Raw genomic sequence first — 19,656 nt, forward strand, 5'->3', positions numbered from 1 at the left:
TTTAACTTTAGAAAGGTTGCAATAAATTTACTCACCTGTTGCCATTAATTCATAAAATGATTTTCATGGCCGTACGCCGAATCTAGGATTTATTCTACGTTTTCCGGATAAATGACGTTACGCCATTACTTCAGGTTTATAAAACGTGCAGAACTACTAAACTACGCGGCGACAAACGTTTCATTGAAAATCGTAGATGCACAGTTAGTTCGCTTCCGATCAAAGAACACTAAAGACTGTTGTCATAAAGTGAACCCAAAGCATCATAGGATGATGAAAAGGAACAGTTAACTTTTTTTTGTAGAACATTTAGGATATTGGTCTAAAATTGAACGATAATGACTTTTATAATTTTGTAAAGGATTACGATATTTTACTGTTTACAGTATGGAACTATGAAATTTCCAATATAAATATTAATGGATATGACTATTTTAATCGTTCTGTCCGTGCTAATGTAAAAATTTAGCTATCATCTTGATCTGTAAGGGTTTGGTCACCGAGTAATAGTGTATCCAGGTATATTTCAAAGGTTTGAAGACTGTCAAGCCAAATTATACAAAGGACATATGACATACAACATGCAGTCGAAGTATTGGAAGTTAGTTTCAATTTCACCACAACTGAACAAAGGTGTAGTAGACATGTTTTTCAGAAAGAGATGATAGTTGAGAGAAATACATGGCTGACATGCTCTATGGATGGTTTTATGGATACATGCATATATTTATGCATGTATGTATGCCTGAATGTTTGGCTACGTGATCGGCTGTTTGGCTGGCTGACCGCATTTATGGCTGTATGGTTTGTTGGCGTGCGTGCGTGCGTGCGTGCGTGCGTGCGTGTAGCAATGTACATGGATGGATGGATGTTTGTATGGTTGTATTGCGTTGTGTACATCAATGAAATGTTGACTGTGGATAGAAAATCAAATTCACATTATTATTATTATTATTATTATTATTATACTGTATTATGAAGGTGTCATGAAACTCCATATTTTTATATTGTTGACAAATAATGATAACGAAAAGGAAAGTGATTTTACTTTTATGTTTATACAATACTTATTGATTTTATCCTAAACGTGCAACTATTGTTATTGGAATATAACGTAATAGGAGAAAATCAAACTATGGTGTTTCAGCTAGAACTCTGAACATTGAATGATAAATGCAAATTCGTCTCTCTTCCATTTAAAGTTTTCTCTCCATAAGCTTTACACTAAAAACACTTATTAAGTATTTTGACGATTTAATGCATGAAGTTTCCGTAATTTTAGTTTTCCGTGTTAGATCCTTTTTTTTTTTTTGCCTAGAGAAAAGATAAGGTGATCTCCTATCCGGATAACCATATCTTTCCCTTCCAGGTAAGCAAGAAATGTAAATCCCTATCCAAATTAATACTTCTATTTAACTGGCAAAGTACCGACCATGCCACGTAAATCAACAACGTGGAAAAATGCTCAACGTAAAATCTGCGACAGTGGGGTATAATTGCGGAGAAATAGCACCCACTTTTACAACTTTTGCTGTAAAAGACAGTTTCATGGTGCGTTGTTCCTTTTTACAAGGTATATTATTTTGAATACATATATCAGTATGCCCCTTGTATTATTTCCCAATATGTTTGTGTTTTAAACTATCAATATTTATTAACTTAAAGAAAATCGTGCTTATCCATGTCTTCAAGTCAGAATTAATGAAAAATTCAGCTAAATTTTAAACCGATACCCGTTCACTGTACGTTATTTATTTCTGAAAATATATCTACACCCGAATTCTTTAAGATCAATAGCAAAATAGATGACTGCCTCCAGTTCAGTATGTATTTGTACAAGATGTATGTTTCCATTGAAATAAAGGTACGTAAATGTATCATTTTACACATTAGACAATGTTTTGGAAATTGAGAGGATGTAGATACAAAACCAACAGTCCAGTTCATTTTAAAAACACACCTGTTACAAACAGAAAGAGACAAATGTCACAGAATGATTTAGGCATGTGTTTAACTTATTGGCATAAACAATGTTCAAAATTTTATTTTTGTTGCATCTTATTGTCTTGCATCATCTTATCACCAACTTCTTCGGGTTTTGATTTTTCGACTTTGAGTCCGGCTGACATACATCTCTGCAACAGAAATGGGGCGGTTAAACACTGTCTCGATGACGTTATTTGTTTGACAAAGTATCCTCAAAATGAAACTGGCTAGCTGACAAACTTGGAAGTAGTAAAATTACAACTTCAGTGTAACTGAAAATGTAAATATAACTAATATAGGTAGTATTGTTATTGATAGATAGTAAATTATCTAACTAGTGCAAATGACTTGCCCTTAATCCAACGCTCATAAAATATGGTCTTGTATCTCCGTCATTCATCATCGTGTCCTCGCAGAAACATATAAAGATGGTATCGACTGTCATCTGGAAGTAAAATTTCTATCTGTAGGTTTATTGTATTGTCTATTACAGATGATTAGTTCGTTGTAAAACAAGTATTCTCTATCTATACCCACAATCGAGGCTGTAATTGCAAAAACAAATAATTTCTCTTTATTTTCTTAATCGAGATTATAATTGTAAAACAAATATTTTTCTGTCTATACCATTAATCGAGGCTATAATTACAAAACAAATATTCTATTCACCCTTAATCGGTCCTTTAATATGTAATACATATATGTAATCTCTATTGAGTCTATAAATTACAATTGTTACAACAAATAGTCTCTACTTATACCCTTAAACGAGGCTATAACTGCAGAACTGAAATAAAATGGGTGAATTGCCTAGTCAGTAACTGATTTTTATTTCGACACAAAATTTGTTCATTTTCACGAAAAAAAACAATAACAATCAGATATGGGAAACTACACTCGTAGATGGCTTTCACATAAATAAGAAGATATTTTGGAAACATGGATGCAACCAATCAAATAACAGCCGTCTATGTTTGAATTAGTCTGTTCAGAAGAGGTAATGAAATGTGAAACATTCTTAAAACCGGCTAAAACGAAACTGTATTATACAAATATTGAATAGTCTCCATAGTCTCCAAACCGGGACTAGAAATTAACAACACTGAGTTCTGGCTATATCAGTAGTGTCATGACTGGGTACCCAGTATGGTTTTTACATACCTCATACACCGACATGAAACAACCTGCTATCAAGTACGCAAATATTCCCGTCAAAGTGACTGGCAACCAAACAAAATGTATGCTTTTTCGTACCTGTAAGAATATTGAAAAGTAATTTGTATTGTTTTGTAGTATTTAGCTAGTTATGTAATCATATGTATCATGTGATGACTTTATAAAAACAAGAGCTGTCCGTAAGACAGCCAATGCTATTCGAATTATTGTCCCAGAAGCAGGAAAATATTACCCTAAATGTTAAAATATCTATAGACTTTCAATCCAGTATCTGCATTAGTTTTGGAGATAGTAACTTGCATGCAAAACTTTAATCAGAAGTTTTAAGTTCAAAAGGGGACATAATTTGACCAAATTGCATGTCAGAGTTATGGGACTTGATGCAATCAACTAGTTTTATAACCCCGAAGGCACGTGTGAAGTTTCAATTTAATATCTGCATTTGTTCTGCAGATAGTAACTTGCACGCAAAACTTTAACCAGAATTTTCTAAGTCCAAAAGGGGGCATAATTGGCCCAAAATACATGTCAGAGTTATGGGACTTGACCCAGTGAGGTTGGTAATTAATCTAGAAAAAGAAAAAATAAGTTTCAAATCTATATGCCTTGTAGTAATAGCTGTATGTACTTGCACGCAAAACTTTAACCAGGATCTTTTTAGCCCAAAAAGGGGCATAATTTGGCCAAAATGCAGGTCAGAGTTATGGGACTTGATGCTATCAACTAGTTTTATAACCCCAAAGACACATGTGGTTTCAATTCAATATCTGCATTAGTTTTGGAGATAATAACTTGCATGTAAAATTTTAACCAGGATTTTCTAAGTCCAAAAGGGGGCATAATTTGCTCAAAATACATGTCAGAGTTATGGGACTTGACCCAGTGAGGTTGATAATTGACCTAGAAAAAGAAAAAATAAGTTTCAAAGCTATATGCCTTTAAATGATAGCCATATGTACAGAATAAAATGTATGTATAAGGAATGCAAAGCTATGTGAACATTCTTTGTGAAACCGAAACAAAAGAATATGTCATTACCAGACTGAACATTATACAACAGTTCATACATGTCACTAATTCTATATAAATTCCAACTGTATTTTTCAGTGCTCGGTGCATATCCATGTTCAGTTATTTGAAAGTAGACTTACCGAAATAACTTCAATACCCACAACTGTGACAGCAGCCACTGTGGCAATTTTACCAATAAATAGAACAAAATCTCCCACCGAGTTGATGGCAGCAAGCCTTAGCGTGTTGTTCAAAATAACATGGAACGCCTGGCGAGCTGCCTTGCAAAATCCGTGCCCATGTATAGCTGAAATACAGATTATTACAAAACGTGTATTTGCTTTGTGGAGCATGCGGCCGAAACATTTATCACTCTGCCAAGTGAAAACTATAGGTATTCATATAAAGAAGCAAAGGCAACAGAGTTTCGTTCTAAAACATTTTCTAAAAAAAAAGGTTCTATTTGAAATCTTTAATTTTTATAGGCCCGAAGGGACGTATTATGTCATGACGCCGGTGTCCGCCTGTCTGTCCATCCGTCTGTCCGTTAGCAATTTCGTGTCCGCTCTGTAACTCTTGAACCTCTTGAAGGATTTGGAAGAAACTTGACAGAAATGTTCACCAGATCGAGACGACGTGCAGAGCTAGTTTTGGATGGCTCGCTTTAAGGCCAAGGTCACACTTAGGGGACTTTCGGTAACTCTTGAACTGCTTGAAGGATTTTAAAGAAACTTGGCAAAAATGTTCACCACATCGAGACGAAGTGCAGAGCGCATGTTTTGGATGGCTCACTTCAAGGTCAAGGTCACACTTAAGGGTCAATGGTCATACCTTCGGGTGTATATTGCACCGCATTGCGATGCTCTTGTTGTTCAATGTGATGCAAACCAAGTTCTTGAGGTCTCAAAATCAGCTGTAAAAGCTGTAAATGACTTCTAAAGTAATAAATCGCTCCTTTTTTGATACAAAGATCGATCTATGCGGCCTAATTTGGTTTTGAAACTGCAAATAGTCATTCGTATTTAGCAGACTCACCAATTTCGATGTAAGCGTTATTATTGAGAAATTTCAGAAACTTCTCAAAGCACCAAAGACAACATTTGAAACATTTCAGCAGAAATACTGCAACTGGGTGACTTCTACCTCGTAACCTGAAACAAGAAAACGCACCAGTTCAATATGGTATATATTCTAATTGTTCTACACGTCATAATCAAGCATACAAGACAAATATATCGTGTAAACATCATGAACCAGAAATAAATGGGTTTGGAAAAAGTATCGTTCAGTTTAGGTTGACCAGAAGTATATTGAAAAAAAAAACTTTATGTAATGTACCATGCATGGTGAAAAGAATAACACGAATTAAATGAAAGTTGTTTTAGAATTAATGAAACAGGTTACAAATATTTTTTTTTAAATAACGAAATACACACTGGCAATTCTTTAGTGAGCTCGGAAGTATTAGAAAAAGCGCTAATATTTCCTGTATGATCTTTGGTAAAAACGTAATTTGCAATATGAAATTGAAATCTTCTATATATACGCAGTTGTGAGACTGAGACTGTGTTTAGGTATGACATACCTGTTTTCTATAAAAGATAGCACCATCCTTATAAACATCACGAAGGTTATGATCAGGGACCCTAGTGCTATCGAGCCAAAGTGGAATCTGAAAAATCAAAACAGATTACATGACTACGTGTATATTTAATAACACGTTTTTGCACCTGTTTTATTGTGTATTACTTTGTCATAGTTTTATTACTTCTTTATCTTGCATTCTGCACAATATTCATATTATTATCATTGATGTTATTACTAGTATATCAATGTATCAAACAGAAAGAAAAATTTCATGTAAATTATGTCATCTTATACAGAACAATAACTATTGTTGCGGAGATTTATTTCTTATAACAACACTACCTACCTGATTATATTCCACATGGACCGTACAACTGGAAACGACAATTTCTTCTTGTCTCTAAATAGCAAAACATATTACTTTTATGCAGCAGGGAAAATCCAATAATTAAAGAAAATATTTTAAAAAAGATTTTAATATGCTGACTGCAATTCATTTTCGAATTCAGAGTTTTACTGACAATATTTTGACAATTTCCGTGCGATTATTGATTCTCCGTATCCTACTTCGGCATTCTTCGGCGCTCAAAAACCTATGGAATTCCGTACCTGTCGGGAAATGCCGAAATCGTATACGGCAAATACATAATATTCTAGAAATTCAAAGAGTGAACTTCCACTTTCTGACCCATTTTTTTTTCAACGGCCCGTTCACACTTATTGCAAGAGGAGAGGAGGGTAAGAATGAAGCCTTCACTTTTGGCAGGTAAGACGGAATCTCACAATGTACCCGGACATATCAAAATGAGTCTCTTACCTCACGCACTTTGAAAAATGAAAAGAAAATAAGCATTCTGTGTGGACTTTACATATACATTCTCTATGAATTTAACAGATACATTGTGTATTGATTTTACAGATGCATTTTGTACCTGATACAGGTTTTCACTTGATTCTTATGTAAGATATGCATTTTGTATCGAACTGTAATAGAAATTTTAAACTTAACCCCTAAAACAGAAAAACTGATATATATAACTATTTACCTTGTGAAATACCATCTCACAACAGCTCCTGCTATAGTCATCTTATGACACGCTAGGATAACTTGGAGAATCCAGATAATGCCAAAAATATAATACCACTTTAATACCTGAAAATAAACACAACAAGGTTACAGTATTTCAAAGAATTGGTTGATCTTTCTGGTTATATTTTAAAACATCTTTATGTCTTTATTCTTACTTTAAAATGTTACATCTTATTACTCATGCTGATTGATTGATTGATTGATTGATTGACCGAATTGATTATATATTGTATAAATAAGTATAGTACTTTACAGATAAAAAAATCATACTGTTAGGAGTTTGTCTGGTTTATACTGAGCGGTTTTAGTGGCTTGGTCCACTTCCGGTATCCCTGAAAATAAGTAGATATCTGTCAACAAAATACAAAGATATGCAATGACAAACATGAGAATAAGAATGATCATACACGCGGGCAAATTAGATGTATGCTGACTCTCCATCTGCAATGATGGAGGAAGATCCTACTTGCCTCTTTGGGCATTATAAACGGCACAGGTAGGCGCCTGGATACAGCTTATAGGTTCAAAAATAAAGAGTTAGATTATTAAATAATTTCAGATGGCTTGATACATTAAACTAGCTCATCATAAGTCTACAACATATATATGAATTTTGAAATTAGCTTCAATATCAAATACAGAATGTGCTACAGTCAATGTAAACGTTTAAGTCATCTCATCTAAAGCCTCTTACATTGTAGGAGATATTTTTTCACTAACTATTTAAGAAATATACCTGCTGTTTCAATGTACAGAAAGATAAACGTCAGTGCTCCAAATACTCCTCCAAGAAATGCTACTGTCTGTATACAAATCAAGAAAAGTATCACATAAGAGGCAAACTGGCACGAGTTAAAATCTCTTCAAACAGTAGTATTCAATACATTTAAGAAATGAAAACACGTACAAAGACAGCATGTAAAAACAATTATATATCAAACGAAGCGACTTGACGTGACTCCCTTTTACCAATAGCAGAAAAAAAGAATTACAATATGATACTCGGAGGATCTCAAGGTATCAAAACAATTCCCGTAGGACGTTTTTGTACATGTGTCTGCTGCACATTGATCGCACTGAACTTGAAGATTGCAAATAAATAGACTATTTCAAATTCATACTGCAATGTTGTGGCACATGATATTTCCGCAAATAAAAACGAAGTAGAAAATTTGGTAACAAAAAAGTTCATTATCAAAATTACGTTCTATCCCTAATGACACTAACCTCGCAAACGGAGTCTAGGTTCCACGTTCCACACACAGCAATGCTGGGATAAATATTTCTCAAAAATTACGATAAAATGAAAACATGTGTATAGAAAATATAACCCTAACATTTCGCTCACATTTAATACCTCGTGACCTTGACCTTTACGACGGACGAATAGAGCGCAGTGTACACGATATAACTGAAACGTTATATTTATACCAAATAAATAAAATTGGTGTTAGAATAACAAAATTATGGTACAGACAATAATGCGCAGTCGTTAGGATTCTTTGGAACCTTGACCTTCAAGGAAAGATGATTGATTCCTTACATTGCACATCGAAATATCGTGATAAGTTTAAAAGGGAATGATAGTAATAAAGTAACGAGTCAAACCAGAGAATTAATTATTTAATACTATTTGAATCTATCTCGCCAGCCATTAACCTTAATGGAAGAGTGAGAATTTTCTACAATACACGCAGCAAAGGGTTGTCTAAGCAAGATGTCTGACAGACAGAGTAATTGCAACAGCAGCTGCCTTCAGTCAATAATTTCCTGCCCTTGGAATTCTGATACAAAATCACCAGCCTTAATTCTTCTCGATATAAATGTATTTTTAGAGAATATTATATAAATATTGCATTCCTGAGAGGGTGATATGAAAAATGTTCACCGCGAGATATATGAATATTGACCGAGGCGCCAGCCGAGGTCTATATTCATATTTCGAGGGGTGAACATTTTTCATATCACCCTCTCAGGAATGCAATATTAATTTTATTATACCGAAATATTATAAGGGTCAATCATTTACTGGAAATTTATTTATTTGTTTGGGTTTTATATGGCGCCAAACAGGACTACACATTTTGGTTTCACATCTCATTTACATCGAAATAAAAACATGAGGTATGGAATCAAAATTTGCATACCTGCTGGAATCACAGAGTTACAGCAAAACCAAGTCTTGAGACCCTATTAGTCGCCTCTTACGATCATGCAAGGGTAAGGCAGTGGTTCCTGTTCTTTTCATACATAGATCGTCCCAGAACCACACAGGAAAATCAACATAATGATTTATTTAACATTAAAAGTACTAACCAAATAATGAAGACAGAATTAAAGAGTCTTTACTTGTTAGCTCATGTGCGTGAAATTAGCCAGAGCAGCCAGAGTAGCCAGAGTTCAGCCAGAGTTCGGCCAGAGTTCAGCCAGAGTAGCCAGAGTTCAGCCAGAGTTCAGCCAGAGTTTAGCCAGAGTAGCCAGAGAAGTCAAAACTCTGGTTACTCTGGCTAGCCAGAGTAGCCAGAGTTCAGCCAGAGAAGTCAAAACTCTGGTTACTCTGGCTGGCCAGAGTAGCCAGAGTTCAGCCAGAGTTCAGCCAGAGAAGTCATAACTCTGGTTACTCTGGCTGGCCAGAGTAGCCAGAGTTCAGCCAGAGTTCAGCCAGAGAAGTCATAACTCAGGTTACTCTGGCTGGCCAGAGAAGTCAGAGTTCAGTCAGAGTAGCCATAATTCTGGTTACTCTGGCTAGCCAGAGTAGCCAGAGTTCAGCTGGAGTAGCCAGAACTCTAGTTAGTTACTCTGGCTGGCCAGAGTAGCCAGAGTTAAGCAAGAGTTCATCCAGTATCCAGAACTCTGGTTACTCTGGCTGGCCAGAGTAGCCATAATTCAACCAGAGTAGGCAGAGTTTCTAGATTTTTAACATGTTCTGGCTACTCTGTTCAGCCAAAGTAGCAACAGTAGCCCGAGTCACCAGGATATCATTTGCTCTGGTCACTCTGGCTGTTTCTAACAGGGTAGCCAGAGTTCAGCCAGAGAAGCTAGAGTTTCTAGGATTTTAACATGTTCTGGCTACTCTGATCAGCCAGACTAGCCAGTGTAGCCAGAGTAACCAGGTACCATGTATTTTCAGTCTTAGCTAAGTTTAATTATGAAACTTAATATGTCATTTCTATCTAAATAGCGTATTTAAAACTGAATTTCAAGTTAATAACTATTTTCAAGTGGTTAATTAAAGTAGCTCTGGTTACTCTGGCTAGCCAGAGTTTCTAGGGTTTTAACATGTTCTGGCTACTCTGGTCAGCAAGAGTAGCCAGAGTAATCAGGTCCCGTGTTCGCAAAACATTTTCAGTATTAGCTGAATTCGATCTTGAAACTTAGTATGTTATTTCTTTCTAAATAGCATGTTTAAAACTGAATTTCAAGTTAACAACTATTTTCAGTTAGCTATTTATAGTAGCCAGAGAAGCCAGAACTCTGGTTACTCTGGCTGACAAGAGTAGGCAGAGTTCAGCCAGAGTAGCCAGAAGTCTGATTACTCTGGCTGGCCAGAGTAACCAGAGTTCAGCCAGAGTAACACGACTTTATTAGGATTTTAACATGTTCTGGCTACTCATACCAAAGCAGCGTAACATCAATGTTTGAAACTTAATGGCAGACACTAGAACATAGAAGAATACATGCATCCCGATTAATGTTATACAAATAACCATTAATCAAATCATTCACTTTCAGTTTTAATATTGCATATGCCATGTTTTTATGATTTACCTACATATCTGCAATATGTCACATGTTTAATTGTTAAGCGCCCTTGAACGTATATTTTATATTAAATGGGCACTCAACAAATTTGGATTAGTAATAATAATAATAATGATAATAATCTCATATACTAAGTTTTTTCTGCAATGGATGCAATATGGTGTTACAGTATTCTAATTGTGGGCGAACGTATGTTTTTAGGCAGTTTCTTTAATATTATTGTTATAAAATTGTACACATTTTTGCATAAATCTGAGAGTGTTACTAGCTTTTGAAGATGTAATATTTCAGTAAGTGTTTCAAAGTTAAGACATCACTAAGATATGTAGCATTTTCTGTAGTTTTTAGGTCTTGATTAAGTAATATATATGGTAAGATGATATTTTTTTTTTTGAGATTCCTATTACTTCGCATTTATCAGGATTGAATTGCATAGACCAGTTACGTTCCCATTATTCTAACTTTGTCAAATCATCTTGAACTTTGTAAGAGTCTATTAACGAGTCTATGTTGAGGTATATGATAGTGTCATCAGCAAATAAGCGTATTCTGCCTTTAACAGAGTCAGGAAGGTCATTGATAAAATAAAGAAAGAGACAAGGACCCAACACTGAACCTTGAGGAATCCCCTGAAAGAACTGGTAAAGTGTGTGAGCCTTCAATTACTACAGATTGAGAACGGTTACTAAGGAAATTGAATCCAGGATAGAGAGATTCTATCGACACAAAGTTTCACGATTTTATAGAGAATCTTGTCGAAAGTTTTCTAGAAATCCATTACAATGAGACCTGTTTGTTTCCAGATTGGATATTGTCAAAAGTTCCTTCTTTAAAGGATAATAGGTGAGCCTCACAGCTATGTTTGGAACGGAAGCTATATTGGAAAGGTGTGAGAAGATTGTTGACTATCTGGGTTCTCTCAGGGTTGGTTTTTTTTTTGTGTTTTATGTATCAAGTGATTCATAAAACGGACTTCTGCCAGAGTAGCCAGAGTTTCTAAGGCTTTAACATGTTGCGAAATGACCCTTTTTTGTACCCTCAGGGTTTTTTAGTGTTTCATGTATCAAGTGTTTCATCAAACGGACTTTAAAGAATAGTCTTATCATTTAGCAGTCCTATAACTGTTTAATCCGAACACAGTGAGTATCGTTTCATACTCATACACAAGTGATACCGAGTTATACAACATGGAATGTTGATTGTCTGATGGCATAAGGTGACCACAATCAATTTTTGAATGGCATTTTGCGTTTTGATTTCATGCCACAGGTACCTACCTTTTTCCAAGGGTTTAGATGAAATACCGTTATTAAGCCGCTTTAAGTGTATGTGTTCACATGTCAACATTTCGTCAACTTCCACAACTTTAATATGCAAGTTTCAGGAATTGGTTGTTGTCAACATGTATGAAAATTTATTCTTCAATTTCTTTATATTATCGTTATGTCTTCAAGTTAATTTATTTGGTACAAATTCAAGGCAAACACTGAAGTTAAATAAATACAAAACAAGAAGCCTTCAAATAAATATTCTTTATTTTTACACTCAAAGTTATATGGAATTCACTGAAATTGTTTATGATATCAGTATAAACTACAGGACATTTGTGGTCCTGAATCGCTTACCTGGACTTTGTGGGATATGACAGTCATAGTAAAAATTCACAATTTGTAATTGTCAACTCTAAATTCTGGGTATTCTGGAAATTTTAAACTTATATTGTATAAGATTAAAAGTATACTTGATAATCCACAGAGAGAGGCTTATATTGCCCCGGGGGTGGTGATTCAATCAAGTTTGAAAGAACTACATTATAAATTTTGCTTATTTACATGCAAACTATTTCAGCTCTTACTAGTACCCTTGTGGCTCTGAAAGATGTTTGCTATGTAAGTATATCATGTTTTTTTCTATGTAAAACTTACGTAGGATCCATTTTGACTCTGGGGTATTGGTTTGAACATGTAAAATATCTTTATTCTTGTCATTGCAGTTCTTATGAGAAGATTTTAAAAGATTTTCCTGAAAGACTTTGCAAGCTCATTAGCACAAGCGGGGGCAATTTTGATATCAGGGGACATGATTTGCTCAATTTTAAGAGAGGCATTCACTAGGCCATGCTACATACAAAATATATATAGTCTGGGCCTAAAGGAAAATAAGACTATTTTTATAGGATTTAATATATTACTCTATATGATGACACGATTGATGAAACAACGATGGTACGATTGTAAAAACGCGATGGTACGATGCTGCAATCGCGATTTTGCGATGTCGATGTAATATCGCGTTTCAATCATCGTACCATCGCGTTTTCAACATCGTACCATCGCGTTTTCACCATCATATCATCGCGTTTTCACCATCGTGCCATCGCGTTATCATCACCGTACCATCGTGGTTTCACCATCGTGCCATCGCGTTATCATCATCGTACCATCGTGGTTTCACCATCGTACCATAGCCTTCCAGTTAGAAATGCGTAGTCCCGTACACATTTTTTTTGTCAACAATAGATGAATGTATCTAAATGTATTTTGAGAGAAGAAATTTACCATTTAGATTCTGTTGTTTTCCAAAATGTTCAGTGCTCTGTTCAATAAAACTGTAAAATTGCAATGTGAAAATGAGATTGTATTAAGCCTGTATTTTACTGAAACATGTATTGTACCACTGCGCATGACCTCCGGATGGTGACAATGCGATGGTACGATGATGAAAACACGATGGTACGATGACGAAAACACGACGGTGAAAACGCGATATTACATCGACATTTCACCGTCGCGCCAGTGTTTTCACCATCATACAACCGTTGTTTCATCATCGTGCCATCGCGTTTTCGTCATTGTACCATTGTGCATCACGATTTAGTATTAGATAAAAAGTCATGACTGTCCAAACGGAACGTCGTACTTATGGGGAAATATCTGTACTGTTTGTATGACAACGCTATTTTCAAGGCATGCTCAAAACTGGACATTGACAAAATTTTTTTAAAAAAATTGTGCTCCATTAATCGTCGTGCCGTGCTGGGCTTAGCCTTTATTCGCCATGATGTAATTTTGACCCCAACATGGCAGGCACATTTATGTCCGTTTCCGCCAGGGCTCAAACTCGCGACGGTCGGATTAGATGACAGACGCTCTAGTCACTGAGCTATGGAGGCGGAATTATTTAAACAAGGTTTCTCAAAAAGGTGCAACATCATACAAAATGGTATTTGCAATATATCAATTAGTAACTTGGTTTTAGCCATAGGCAACCGAAATGTAGCTGTCGTGTGGATTGTTGACATCGTGTGTAATAAATAAGTTGCCAGGACCTGTATAAACTGTTAAAGGATATTCTAAGAACTTGTATCGAAAAATACCTTTTGACATGATACAGGCATATTACTAGTATAGTATAGCCTTGAATATCCGGACTCGCAATGTTTTTACGACTTCTTAGTTTTACATTAAGAGTCCTGAGAACAATGAATTTGGAAATGCATTGTATAAGCTTATAGAAAACTGTACAACCCGATTTGAGGTACGTTGAAACTAAAGTCATTTTTGAAGAAATTTGAAGGAATATCAAAATTTTGTTTTTGTATCTTAGTAGTCAATTTAATATTTTGTTAAAATATTTTCAAAAGTAGTGATTGAAAACGTCCAAAATCCTGGACGCCTACCAGTTCAAAATAAATTAGATGTGGGCTGTAATATCAAATATCAATGCTGATATATTCTGCCACAGACCTTGCAGGCTACTTTGTATAATTACAATTATAGAAAAAGAAAACATACCTAAGCATTATTTACAATGTATACTCGGCGTCACTGAAAAGTTACCACCTAATATATACCTCTTTACTTATTTATACAATATCGACGTCACTTTTTCATGGCCTGTGCGCGGTTTATTACTCATAGACCCTGTCTGATCATGTCTCCTAACCCATTTCATGACTGTCAGGTGTGAACAGCATATACGACGTGCAATTTCGCGACATGAAAGTTCGGCGTCAATCATGCCAATGGCCTGATGGCGTTGATCGTGCCTTAAACGTGGCATTCTTAGCAAGGATATTCTGGGTTTTTTGACGTATTCCTTTTAGTCTGTCGACTAACTTTTAAGTGCGATGAATGATTTGCGATAGAAAATTCGTACATGTCAACATTGCTGGAAAAAGTCATTTTGCAAGTGCAGCCAGTGCCTCAAATGGAGTTAATCGAATTTGACAAATCTTTACACCAGTGACATCTCAGCTGCGTCAAAAATGTAGTCGTGTTATACCTTTAACACAGTCCAGTGCGATTTTTAAAATATAAGGGTCATTATGGTGGTAACTTTTCAGTGACGCTGAGTATATATAAACAAACAGCCTTTGCATATACCCTGTTACTTTTTTTTTTGGAAAGTGTCATTTTCTGTTTCGTGTTACTCTTAACTTTGTTCGAAAATCATGCCGTCTTACAGTTTCTTTGTTGTTGTTGTTGTTATTTTATATTTTTAGGCGTGTTTTAAAGACTTTCAATCTACCATAAATATATAGACCTGTCCGCTTTAATCTTTGTGAATTTCAGCCTTCATATACCACACACACAAAACGCAACAGGTCTAACTTTTTATTTACATTATAATTATATACAACAGTTAGTGCAGCCTAATCATGTATAATATGATTTTTATGAAAAAGGGTCATACATTTTAAAAATGGCTCTAGTTTACATGTTTGTCTGTATTTTCTCTGGCTTTTCTGGCCAGCCAGAGTAACCAGAACCCGTGCGCATTTCAGTTATTCCTGGTTACTCTGGCCAGCCAGAGTAGCCAGACTAATGTGAAAATTATTAAACAGACTGTCCTGGTCAGCAACAGTAACCAGAGTTCTGATTAATCTGCTACTCTGGCAACAGGTTTTACTGTATTTTCTTTGGCTATTTCTGATTAGCAGGGTAGCTTGTACCAATGGCCATCTCGAAAATTCTGGCTGTTCTGCCAGAGTAGCCAGACCAAATGAAATCATGGTCACTCTGACTACTCTGGCTGACCAGACTAGCTAGAACATAATAAAATCCTAGAACGTCTGGCTACTCTGGCTGCAGTCTAAAAGATAAGACAATTCTTTGAAGTCCGTTTTATGAATCACTTGATATATATAAAACACTCAAAAATCAAACCTGAGAGAACCAAAAGGGTCATTTCGCAATAAGTATTACAGTATTTCTCTGGCTATTCGGGCTAGCCTAGGTAGCTAGAACCAATGGACATTTCGGAAATTCTGGCTGTTCTGCCTAACCAAAGTAGCCAGAGCAATTGACATCCTGGTTACTCGGCCACTCTGACCAGCCAGAAGCAACCAGGTTTCTGGCTACTCTGGCTGAACTCTGATATTCTGGCCAGCCAGAGTAACCAGGACTGGCTACTCTGGCTGAACTCTGGCTACTCTGGCTAAACTCTGGCTAAAACTCTGGCCAGCTATAGTGACCAGAGTCCTGGCTACTCTGGCTACTCTAAATAGCCACTTGAAGATAGTTATTAACTTAAAATTCAGTTCTGAACATGCTATTTAGATAGAAATGACATATGAGTCGTGCCATGAGAAAACCAACATAGTGGGTTTGAGACCATAATGGATCCAGACCAGCCTGAGCGTTAGGATCCATACTGTTCGCTAACAGTTTCTCAAAGTCCAATACGCTTTAAAAGCAAACAACATGGAAGCTGACAAAACTGCACGTATGCGCAGCCTGGTCTGGATCCATGCTGGTCCCAAAGCCACTATGTTTGTTTTCTTATGGCACGGCTCAATTATTAAATTTCATAATCAAATCCAGCTAAGACTGAAAAACTTTTGTGAACATGGGACCTGGTTACTCTGGCTACTCTGGCTGACCAGATTTGCAAAAACATGTTAAAATCTTACAAACTCTGACTTCTCTGGCCAGCCAAAGTAACCAGAGCAAAAGGAATCCTGGTGACTCGGGCTACTCTGGATACTCTGGCTGACCAGAGTAGTCAGAACATGTTAAAATCCTAGAAACTCTTCCTACTATGGCTGAACTTTGGCTGAACTCTGGCTACTCTGGCTGAACTCTGGCTACTCTGGCCAGCCTGAGTAACAAGGGTTCTGGCTACTCTGGCTACTCTAGATTAACCAGATTTCTAGCTACTCTGGCTACTCTAAATAGCCACTTAAAAATAGTAATTAACTTGAAATTCAGTTTAAAACATGCTATTTAGATAGAAATTACATATTAAGTTTCATAATCAAATTCAGCTAAGACGGAAAATGTTTTGTGAACCAGGTTACTCTGCCTGCTCTTTAAATCATAGAAACTCTGGCTACTCTGGCCAGACTAACCAAAGCAAATAAAATCCATGTGACTCGGGCTATTCTGGATACTATGGCTGACCAGAGTAGCCAGAACATTTTAACATCCTACAAACTCTGGCTTTTCTTGCTGAACTCTGGCTACTCTGGCCAGCCAGGGTAACTAGAGTTCTGGCTACTCTGGCTGAACTCTTGCTACTCTGGCCAGCCAGAGTAACTAGAGTTCTGGCTACTCTGGCTGAACTCTGGCTACTCTGGCTGAACTCTGGCTACTCTGGCCAGCCAGAGTAATCACAGTTATGACTTCTCTGGCTGAACTCTGGCTACTCTGGCTAGCCAGAGTAACCAGAGTTTTGACTTCTCTGCTACTCTGGCTAAACTCTGGCTGAACTCTGGCTACTCTGGCTGAACTCTGGCCGAACTCTGGCTGAACTCTGGCTGAACTCTGGCTACTCTGGCTGAACTCTGGCCGAACTCTGGCTGAACTCTGGCTACTCTGGCTGCTCTGGCTAATTTCACGCACATTGTTAGCTCTTATAATTTGTGGCGACTTTGCCGTGTAATAAGACTTTTTTGATAGATTTAATCGAGACGTTTACATATAGCTGACCCCTATATTTATTCTAATATTTCAACATTGCGTCAATCAGTAGCGTTCGAAAAACGGCGATAACTTTCTTTTCTCTAAAAGAAACATATACGCATGAGCACTCGTTTTCTTAGTTAGATCATTTCCAAACTTATTGTGGTAGTTTCGATTCAATATTTGATGAAAAATTGTTTTCGAAATATTTTGCACGTAGCATAAAAAAGAAAATTCGGCCGTGTTCGCACATGCAAGAGCAGCAGAAAAGGGGTAATTTAATCCTGAAGTATAATTATATAAGGGCCTCGTCTGAAAATATACCGACTCACTCTTTTAATCAATGCGAAAGTATCAATCTCTCAACGGGTGATATGAAAAAATAATACCACATGCGCAGAAAAACAAAATAACACTGTTGCGCATGTGATATGAAATTATGGATCATATCACCTGCGCAGAAATTGAAAATAACGATTTTGCGCATGTGATATAAAATCACTGGGGAATATGATATATTTTTCAAATTAAACTAATGGGAAATTTGCATTGGACATTTATGTGAGGTATAATAAACAAAAATATGGCTAGACACTCGCAGGAGCTTTTAGTAACTTTTGAGCTCTTTGAAAAAAAAATCTGTGAAATGAAAATATCTTAAGAAGAGAATACTTACCATTAACGGATGAAGCAATAGGAAGGGCATGCATCTAATGGCTTTTCCGGCCTGCTTGAACAATTCTACAACCTAAAACAAACCAACATAGAACAAGCAGAACAAAGAACAAGCAGCTTTCCAAACATTTTCCTGGAATGTGTGCTACTTTTTTAATTCTCAACATCTATAAAATATATCTATTCTTGAAAAATGAGAAACATTGAGAAAAAAGGTGTGGATGGTTTGCTAAATATAGCCGAAAATTAAAAAATGGTAAATACATTCCATACAGAATCAGTATGCGTGACTTGCGGTTTGGATGATTCTTCAATGATCCTTTGAGATCTATCTCTGTTTTATTAAAATATGAGGGCCGTGATGATCCGAGATCATGGCCCTAGATCGCTCAACTGAGTTTCACTGCTTGTTTGGACAGTTTGGTAGAGGACCACATGAGGATTTATCTCCTAAAATTATTTTAAAATTAGGTCAAAGTTTTCTCACAAGAAGATTTTCGAAGGTTTCCACTAAAAACGGGCGGGTAATGAGTGTATGGGAGGGGGAGGGGTGGGGGGATGGGAGGGGCATAATAACACAAGTATTTTGGGATAGACAAAATGTGGGAGGGTAATGTTGATGTCGTAATACAATATCAGCAAACACAAGAAACTCTAAAGTATAACAAAATATTTTCTTTCAAAGGTGTATGCTGTGTGTGGGTGGGGGGGGGGGGGCGGGGTGCGAAGGTAATGGTAAAGGGGTCATTTGTGTGAATTTATTTTAAATTCGGGTCAGCAGCTTCAAGATTTTTGAAGTTTTCCATAATCATGGCCGTATGAAGAAAACTGTCCCCACCCCATTTTTTTTTATCAAACAGAATAATTTGAAGGAAATGGGTCAAGTGTTGTCCAAGGAACAATTCTGAAAAAGTTATTGAAATTATTTCAAAATCTGGCCAGCGGTTCCTTAGAAGGATCTATTTTCATTTTGTAGCCACTGCATAAGGAATTCCGCATAGATAAGCTAGATTTGATGTTATCTGAGGGAGAACTTAAGGAATAATCTGTTGTTGTTTTTTTTTTTTTTTTTTTTTTCATTTATCTATCGATTTATTTATTTTTGGTTGATATTGTCTCGGATTTATAAAGGAACTGTGAACGGACGGACGACGAACATCCAATGAATCTAAAATCACTATATGCGCTCTTCCCTCCCAGGTGAGTTAAAACTATCGAGACAAAGGTTCAGCAATAAAACAATTATACAATTAGACCAACATTGTAAATAGTGTATAAATCTTACCAGCTTGATATGCTTTCTAACGGCAAGGAAAATTAATATTATTATCATCTGAAAAACAAATAACTACATATAGCTGCCGTGGAAGCAAAAGAACAGAAATCACAACAGACGGTGGTCTGCAGTGTTATTTAGACAGTTCTTTCAACATCACATTTATAAACAAATGTTCAGCGAAGTCA

At 36.2% G+C, this 19,656-nt stretch overlaps 1 protein-coding gene across 1 annotated transcript; it reads right to left on the reverse strand.

Annotated features, from left to right (window-relative positions):
• Positions 1-1,814: 1,814 nt before the first annotated feature.
• On the reverse strand, positions 1,815-19,525 carry LOC123525306 (choline transporter-like protein 2). Its single transcript, XM_053539620.1, has 12 exons — positions 19,478-19,525; positions 18,194-18,265; positions 7,587-7,653; positions 7,121-7,182; positions 6,807-6,913; positions 6,107-6,160; positions 5,759-5,845; positions 5,209-5,324; positions 4,314-4,480; positions 3,148-3,240; positions 2,339-2,431; positions 1,815-2,135 (listed from the first exon to the last, which is right to left on the reverse strand). Exons 1-12 carry the CDS (start codon positions 19,523-19,525, stop codon positions 2,043-2,045), a joined length of 1,059 nt encoding a protein of 352 aa, XP_053395595.1. The 3' UTR covers positions 1,815-2,042.
• Between the last annotated feature and the right edge of the window lie 131 nt (positions 19,526-19,656).

The sequence above is a fragment of the Mercenaria mercenaria genome, chromosome 3 (genome assembly GCF_021730395.1).
Source record: "Mercenaria mercenaria strain notata chromosome 3, MADL_Memer_1, whole genome shotgun sequence".
In the NCBI taxonomy this organism is placed as follows: Eukaryota; Metazoa; Mollusca; class Bivalvia; order Venerida; family Veneridae; genus Mercenaria; species Mercenaria mercenaria.